Below are 9,877 nucleotides of genomic sequence, written 5' to 3' on the forward strand. Positions count from 1 at the left end.
TTATAATCACAAATGAGAAGTTTTGACAACTGCTACATTAGCATGCAAATCTTTATACGCCGTCAGGATGCAAACAATGTATATTTCTATAAAACTAAATTTTAACACTGACATTGAAATTATCAATGTCATTCTCAGCAAGTAACTTTATGGTCTTTATTTACTTCTAACAAAACAAATTTCTTGTAATGTTTAGATTTGACTTGCGTTAATATTGTCTATTCCTGTAGAATATTGTGATTCCAGCAAAACTTGATAGAGTTCAGCCATTTCTTAGCCTTCTATAGTAACGGTAAAGATTCCCTTTACACATTTCAAACTATGCTAACTTATAATTACTTTGAGGGGATGTGTTTTGAGTGAAGTGACCGCTGTTAATGCAGGAGACATGATTGGCTATGATGTCACCAGGGGGGTGGGGCTTATTTTGCCCAGAATCTCTTTGGCAACTTTAGTTTACCTCTAGTCATGTTAGTTTCCTTTCACCTTAATATCCAACCTCTTTCCAATTCACACCATAGCTATTGCAGATACAAGATGTCATCCAAGCTCTGCAGGAACTCTTTGTAGGATTTAAATTCATTTCATGGCACATTTACAAAATTTACTGTTTCAACTTGGCTCTTAATGTTATCCATAGCATTAGTAAAGGGGCATTTGGACTACAGACTTTAATCTTTATATGAATTATCAAAATAAAAAATAAATGGCAAAATAAAAGACACAAGGGAAGCTTACGAACTTTATTACAAAAGGAAACCTTAAATATTCGCCAAAAATTCTCTGATAACTAAATAATATTCTATTAGAAATAAATGACACCTAGATGTTCTCAGAGAACTACCCCCTTTGTGGTACTTAGCAACTTTCAACCAATCAATTATAACCCAAATAATTAGAGCACAAATGCTTCAATATCATAAAACTATTATTACCAGCAAATACATACTATTTAACAATTATAGTATATTTTTAGCCCAGGAAACATTTAGTTCTTGGGTCAAAACACCATGAAAAATTGACCATATAAAAATACTATACATTAAACAATGTCTTTCAAATGATTTTCTAGTGAGACATTTACTGATTTGAATAGTTATCTGAGGTCAGGTTTATATTTTGGAATAAATGATTGTCAAAAATAAAAACTGCAATGTTTACCAAAGAATGAGGCAAGTTTAAAATGAAGCTAAATATGTTTTGCAATGGCACTGTCAAATACTGATCTGACTATTTGCAAAATCTGAATGGCAAAAACTTAAAACTATATCAAAACTACTGAAGAATACACATTTGGTGTCATTTATACAAAACAATAGAGGCAAATTTACAATGTCAAAAACTCATGTGTTTGAAGGTATTATAGCTTTCCATCAATGGTACAATAACCATACAAACACTATTTAATTCTGTCAAGGCTACATTTTTGGTTATAACACTTTTTTTTTTTTTTCTAAAATAACCATGGTACCCATGATATTCAACAATCATGACAGGTGGTACTCAATATTTAAAAAAAAAAAAAAAAAAAAAAAAAAAAAAAAAAAAAAAAAAAAAAACATATTAAAAAAAACCATAGTAATCATGATACCTAAATAACCAGCTCTTTTGATACCATATTCTTCTCTCAACGATGATGATTAAGATATTCCCGATGCATGTTAAGGTCCCAGTAATAAGACTTATACCCTAAGTTTAGTAAGACTCATTACTGCTATTGCTTCATTGCTACATTTATAAGAACCTTTAGCGTATTTCTGATGTGATAAATATCTTTCCTTCAAATTATGCAATGAGTTCAAGAAAGGGGGACCTTTATTGTGTGGGTATAACACCTGGGTATCGACAACTTTATCGTGAATTACCCGCAGTTTGAGTAGATCTCTTTCCAGTCCATGACCTACAAGGATGGTGTTAGGGCCCCAAAGGGTCTGTAACTTTTCATGGACACGTTTAATGGTTGTTGTTTCCCCAACGAAATCTAATGGGCTGAGTTTTGACATTTCTGTGTTGTAATCCAAAATGTGATTACTAGGGACAATCACTGTCTGATAAACCACGTTACAATCAATGTTAACAATGGACAAGCATCCAACTTCTAGACCCCCCTCAGTGTAAATCATTTCGGTATCCACAGCATAGACTTCGCGAGATGTTACAGAAATATTATCTTTCGTCCGTAGAAAACCAGTCAGATTGTCAAGGTCCATAGCCTCGAAGACATGTTGTAAGGCAATCTTGCATGGCTTGGTTCCAGGGATGCCTTGGCAACACCGATGAGGAAAGGACTTTTGTGTTTTGTGGGGATGGTATTTACATATCTCAGGTTTGACTGCTTTGCCATTTTCCTGTACAGAGTAAACTGCTCCACATCTACTGCATTCTCTCGTCTCATTGTTTGGTATCTGAGAGTACCTATTAGTTGCATTTGATATCACTGCTTGACCGTCTACACTTGGATGGGGACGTGGAAAGCTGTTCTGCACCATGGCATGCTCCGATAGGATATTACGCTCAAATTTCTCATACTGACCCAGTCCATCCAAGTTAGGACTGGGATGGGGAAGGTTGTGCCACTTCACTTCATTCCTCGGTATGGGACCATACAGATCACGGCCACGAAATAAATTTCTTCTTGGAGGCAGTGGATGTACTGGTTTGTAGTAATGGCGATAGGGATCCATTGCTATTCTTGCTTCTTGCCTGTAACAAAAAATCAAAAGTTAATCTTCTCTCTGGAATCAATTTGCAACTAAGGATATATCTTTTGACCCAGAGGGCAAATAATCCACAAACTATTACAAAGGTCAACCTGATGGGGCTTGATATATATAAAATTTACCACTTTCAAGGGGTTTCTTTGCTAACATTTATCTTTTCCAGTCGTCCAAAAAAAGTGATTATCTTTGAACAATATTAGTTTGATTAAATGTTAATAATTATACATTTTTAAATATTTTCAAATGGTAAACCGTGGAAAAAAATTGGCTTTGCATTAACTTCACTAGTTGGGATTATCCATAAAAAAATGTGAACATAAGTCAATTCATTCTGAATAAGTAATGAAAGGTTTAATTGAACTGCACTGGGACTCGTACACATATTGGTCTTCATAACTGAATAACCCTACCAGCCACCCATTGACATACTACTGCTAGCAAATTATTGGGTCATTTTACTGGCCCGATAATACCACATTGGAGCCCTCTCTCGTGACGGCTCATTTCTCTTTGCCTACATATTTACCTATTATAGTCTGACCTATATTTTACATTCTCCTCCTTGTTCATACACCTGAGAACACCAAGGTGACCGAAGCATTCTTCTTCACTCAAGGGGTTAACTATTGTACTACCATTATTCAGTGAATACTTTATTCTTCGTAAGTGTATAAGACTTTAACCTGGGTGAGCACTTCAAGTAGAATCGAAAATAAAACTATAGTTTTCTAGGCTTTTGTAGTGCCATAGCTTCTGGACTATGAACTTATCCACTGTCTTGGGTTAATCGTTCTCTTTCCTTAGGGTACAATCAGGCGCAGTATTCTATGATTGCTTATTTCCTTTTCTCACGGCTATTTTCCCTGTTGGAGCCCATGGCCTTATAGCATCCTGCTTTTCCAACTAGGGTTGTATCATAACTAGTAATAATATTAGGAAAGGAATAAAATAAACATTTCAAGAAAAATATGAAGCACATCATACCTAGAAACAAATTCTTTCAACAATTATCAATTTTATGGATTAAACTACATGGCACAGATTTGACGGCACACTTTTACTTTAATTATTATTTCAATTCATGGAATTAATTATTATATCAGGCTTTGTATTCTTGAAAAAGATTTCCAATTTGAATTGCCAAGTTTTGAATTCTGGTCATACTGCTACTTCACGTCCAAATGTATTCAGAAAAAGAAATTTATTGCAAATTATGCAATTGAATTATAAGCAAGACTTCTGAGTACAGTATAGTTGTGGCCCATAATGGAGTAATTTTTTTTTTTTTACAGATACCTGAATAATTTTTTTTATAGATAGAATGTTATTTCGGTTCATGAAAGTTCTTGATTTCTTTAAATGAAATTTCTGGCAATATCAATTTCAATCAATTTTACGTTAAAGGGGAAATATTGCATTGTTCTAAAAGACATATTTTCTTAGAGATATCCTTATTAAAATAGATATATGATCAACTCTGCTCAACATTCATTATTATATTGGTAATGAAAATACATATGGAAAAAAATATTATTCGTTCTCTAGACAAATAAAATTCCCAAGCGAAAACCAAAAAAGGTTGACAAAAAAAAAAAAAAAAACCTTTGATATTGCCTCCTCACTATAGTTCATTTTTTTAAGCGAGGCAGATTTGCACCGACTCGCAGCGGTGCCCTTTTAGCTCGGAAAAGTTTCCTGATTGCTGATTGGTTAGAATTATCTTGTCCAACCAATCAGCGATCAGGAAACTTTTCCGAGCTAAAAGGGCACCCCTGCGAGTCGGTGCAAATCTGCCTTGCTAAAAAAAATTGACTAATTTCCGATATTACCCCTTTACTATTTTTTAAGTTAGGTTTGGTTAGCTTAGGTTATTTAATCTGTAGGTGGATAAAATTCAAAACTACCCTGGGAACTAGTATTGGAGTTATATCTGAAATTAGTGGTGGGGCAATAATAGTTAAGTACCTTTGTTTATATATTAATTATATATATATATATATATATATATATATATATATATATATATATATATATATATATATATATATATATATATATATATATGTATATATATATATATGTATATATATATATATATATATATATATGTATATATATATATATGTATATATATATATGTATATATATATATGTATATATATATATGTATATATATATATGTATATATATATATGTATATATATATATATATATATATATATATATATATATGTATATATATATATGTATATATATATATATATATATATGTATATATATATATATATATATATATATATATATATATATATTACCGATTTTAAGCGAGAGATATTGTGTGTGTGTGTATATATATATATATATATATATATATATATATATATATATATATATATATATATATATATATATATATTTATATATATATATATATATATATATATATATATATATATATATATATATATATATATATATATATTACCGACTTTAAGCGAGAGATATTGTGTGTGTGTATGTATATATATATATATATATATATATATATATATATATATATATATATATATATACATATATATATATACATATATATATATATATATATATATATATATATATATATATACATATATATATATACATATATATATATATATATATATATATATATATATATATATATATATACCTTCTCTCTCCATGTTAATTTCTATCTATCTTCCAAGAAAATTCCCCAGTTTTCGGGATAGCCGAAATAAAAAGGATAGGTGAACACACACACACTCTCTCTCTCTCTCTCTCTCTCTCTCTCTCTCTCTCTCTCTCTCTCTCTCTCTCTCTCTCTCTCTCTCTCTCTCTCTATATATATATATATATATATATATATATGAAGATAGGGTAACTTGCCGAATTCTGCTACTACTTCAGCGATCACCACGGCGACTGAAGGAAGCAGCAGGGCCTACCGAAGCTACGCCACAATCATTCACCATTCATACTCATATCTAGCACGCTCGTCTGCCTCCCTCACATCTAATCTCATATCACCTAGACCTAGACCTTTCTCCACTCACTCCATCCATCCAAACTGTTGCCATTAGATAATCATTGTGACTCATGGAATGGAAAATTTCAAGAAAATATGAATACTATTCCATTAATTTAGACAGTTTTGTTCATAGGGCTTTTAGCTACTGTGCGCCTAGACACTATAATAAACTGCCAACTGAAATGAAGGACCTAAAGGGAGCAATTGAATTTAAGAAGAAACTAAAGACATTACTTTTCACATGATCATATGATTTGGAAGATGCTACAATCAAAGAATTGTATAAGTTATAATGAAAATGTTTCGCTAGATGATTAATATGGACCCGCCCGAGAAGTAGTTCACTCGACTTCAGTGGAGGGTTGGATTTAAACCCAAAACAAGTAAACAAGTAAAAAAGGGGGACAGACGCGAACAAACCGGGACAAAAAAACCACGCAAGTAAAGTAAAAGCGGAAATTTTGATACAATTGAATATAAGTGGGACTATCCCTTCTAAAGGCGGGACTATGGTCACATTACTCTGGTCACATTAACCAATGGAGAGTGAGAAGTGGGTGCTGGGTGCTCAACTTTCCTGTTACTACCAAGTTTAGGAGTTTTTTTTTTATCTTTTTATTAAAACGTTAAATTACATATTCTTTACAATCACAATATTTACAGTATGATCACATTTAATTGCATTTTTCTATAAACAAATCCATCTAATTTAACAATTTACAACATCACACATCTTGATTTTAATTTTTAGTCACTCAAAAACAATAATTTATATACTTTTTGGTGAACATTTTATTCATTCTTTCTTAATAGATATTTTTCAAAAGCCACCGATCATATTGAAATTTACTCTTAAGAAAGGCATCTGTTTCCTTTATAACTGAACTAGTCATTTCTGAAACTTCATTGGCACGGCGTGTTCTTACATAAAAGAAAGGATTGCGAAACTTTCTTCAAGCTTTCTTAACTAATTACATCCATTAAGGATCCGGTTAAGAACTATTCTGTGAGTGTGAAAGATTTAGAGAGGGGGGGGAGGGGGAAATTTCCCCAGGCGGGGAGGGGGAAATTTCCCCAGGGGGGGAGGGGGAAATTTCCCCAGTAAGATGTTTTCCTAGAATCTTGAATATAAAGTTATAGTTCCCCGATCTAAAATCAAGGTCCGACTATCATTGAAAACTAATAACAGGTTAAGGATTATAAAACTATATTTTGAAGCTAACTAAAAAAAGAGATGAAAATACAGCAATGGTAATAATAGCAGATTTTATTTCAAGTATCTGGATGGCAAGACAATTGGGAATAAGTGCTGAACAGCAAATTATTAAGTGTATAAAGATTAAACTGTTAAATACATTTAATGTCAATATTACTGGATATAAGAATCAGGTTAAAAATATTTTCACAAATCAGTATGTTTCTAACTTAAAAACATATTTAGAAAAATAATAAAATAAAAATGTAATTTTATCATATCATATTAGATGTTATAATGTATATACAAAATTGTAAAATATAATTTGTTAAGGAAATATTTCTTTATAAAAGGAAAAAAATGTATGTTGAGAAAATGTAATTGTATTTTCATAATAAAAGATAGCGAAAATATATATACAAAAATGTAAAATATAATTTGTTAAGGAAATATTTCTTTATAAAAGGAAAAAAAAATGTATGTTGAGAAAATGTAATTGTATTTTCATAATAAAAGATAACGAAAAAAAGATAAGAGTCGGACCGTGGATAGATCATGCTACGATGTTGGCGGTTTCAACCTGCTCTGGTTGATGGGCGAGTCACTGAGGCAGGGTTGCCATACGTACGATAATTATCATACACGTACGGTTATTTTGGGTCCGGTACGATGTATGATACATACCTTAGGTGTATATATATATATATATATATATATATATATATATATATATATATATATATGTGTGTGTGTGTGTGTGTGTGTGTGTTCAAATAAGCCATATATATATTTTTGATACATTAATGTCTGGATTCTCTTAACGACCTCGGGATCAGAGCCCCAGGCGAAATCACACAAAGACAAGAGCTTGGCTCCGGCCGGGAATCGAACCCTGGTCGGCAAGCCTGTATAGACAGTGACTAAGCCACTTGGCTACGTAAAAATGTGAAAAATTTATCATATATATGTGTGTGTGTGTTTGATTAAACAGTTATACTAAAATATTTTGAAATAAGTCAATCACGTAACTCGTAAATAATTATTTTGAAACTGTGTACGATAACTTTGGTTAAAAAACGATAATTTTAAGGCTCATGTACGGTAATCCAGTGGAAATCATCTGGTAACCCTGCACTGAGGCGCCAAATTTCATGTTTGTGTGCGTCGTTAGGCATGTATGCGTTACTCTGTGTATGAACACCACATACTGTAAAGCGCATGAAGTGAATAATATATTGATTTACAACACAGGCATCTACAATCATTTTCATTGCTCTTTCCATGGCTCTATTAACTGCCTTTGAAACATAACAAAAGACCCTTTATTTCCTTCATAGTTCTCTGCAGAAAATACTGGCTTACGTAATAGGACATTTCTTTGGCTTATAATATTGATTTACAACACAGGCATCTACAATAATTTTCAATGCTCTTTCCATGGCTCTATTAACTGCCTTTGAAACATAACAAAAGACCCTTTATTTCCTTCATAGTTCTCTGCAGAAAATACTGGCTTACGTGATAGGAAATTTCTTTGGCTTGGCTGTGTGTAACCTAGCGTAGAAGCGAGCGAGTTTGCTGAGCTGTCACAGCGTCCGTGTCAACACAAAGTACCCAATAGAATAACTATGGTGTCGTTTAAAAAAATAAATCATATTTCGCCATTATTCTAAAAGACATCTTTTCTTAGAGATATCCGTGTTAAAATAGATATATGATCAACTCTGCTCAACATTCATTATAATATTGGTAATAAAATTACATATAGAAAAAAATATTCGTTCTCTAGACAAATAAAATTCCCTAGCGAAAACCAAAATAAAAATAACAAACTGGTTTATTAGCCCCATCAAAATGACCCATCTATTCCAACAGGGCTCTTAGATAGGACTTTTGGTAACGTCTATGCCTAGTGATCGCCAGATTGGGGTTCGAATCCCACTCAAACTCGTTAGTTCCACTAGCCTGCAACCTCACCATCCTTGTAAGTTAAGGAGGGTTTGGGGAAGCAGCCACGGTCTGGTCTTGCCTGGTTATAAATCGGGTGGAGATGGAGGCTTGGGCACTGATCCTTCGAACACATGGTCAGTCTCTAGGGAACTGTCCTGCATGCATTACAATTTTCCTTTCCTTCGATATGCTAGAATATGTATATATATATATATATATATATATATATATATATATATATATATATATATATATATATATATATATATTTATATATATATATATATATATATATATATATATATATATATATATATATATATATAATGACAAATATATAAGAGGTGTAATAATAACACGAAAGCGGTTGTCCAATCTTCGTTTCCTTTTTCCTCCCGGCCTGCTGTCATATATATATATATATATATATATATATATATATATATATATATATATATATATATATGTATATGTGTGTGTATCAAAATCGGTATGTATTTTCTATCTGTAATGGTGTGAGTAATTCTCTGCTTAATTGTAAATGTGTATTTCATAATAATAAAAAAAAATTGAGTTGTCGGTCTTTCTAGATATGTGACTTTTCCTCTAAGATTTTGGAAAAATTAATGGGTCACGTGTTCATATTCATTCATACCTATGTGGATAAATTTACTATTCAGCAACTATAATTTACTCATAGTTTCGTATAATCATTTCCACCAAGAGGTCGCTTCACTACGCAGTGATGGGGTCACAATTTGATATGACTAAAATCCTTAATTTGTGATATAATAAACCTAAAAACCTTAATTTGTGATATGATAAACCTAAAAACCTTGATTTGTGATATAATAAACCTATAAACCTTAATTTGTGATATAATAAACCTAAAAACCTTAATTTGTGATATAATAAACCTAAAAACCTTAATTTGTGATAAAATAAACCTAAAAACCTTAA

At 31.5% G+C, this 9,877-nt stretch overlaps 1 protein-coding gene across 1 annotated transcript in view; it reads right to left on the reverse strand.

Moving 5' to 3' along the window:
- Positions 1-1,571: 1,571 nt before the first annotated feature.
- LOC137631971 (exonuclease GOR-like) overlaps positions 1,572-9,877 on the reverse strand; it is an 8,980-nt gene continuing 674 nt past the window's right edge. Inside the window, exon 2 of the mRNA XM_068363958.1 lies at positions 1,572-2,703. Coding sequence (XP_068220059.1) covers positions 1,683-2,684 — 1,002 coding nt within the window. The 5' untranslated portion in view covers positions 2,685-2,703 and the 3' untranslated portion in view covers positions 1,572-1,682. The remainder of the gene's footprint in view (positions 2,704-9,877) is intronic.

Source organism: Palaemon carinicauda, chromosome 40 (genome assembly GCF_036898095.1).
Source record: "Palaemon carinicauda isolate YSFRI2023 chromosome 40, ASM3689809v2, whole genome shotgun sequence".
Lineage (NCBI taxonomy): Eukaryota > Metazoa > Arthropoda > Malacostraca > Decapoda > Palaemonidae > Palaemon > Palaemon carinicauda.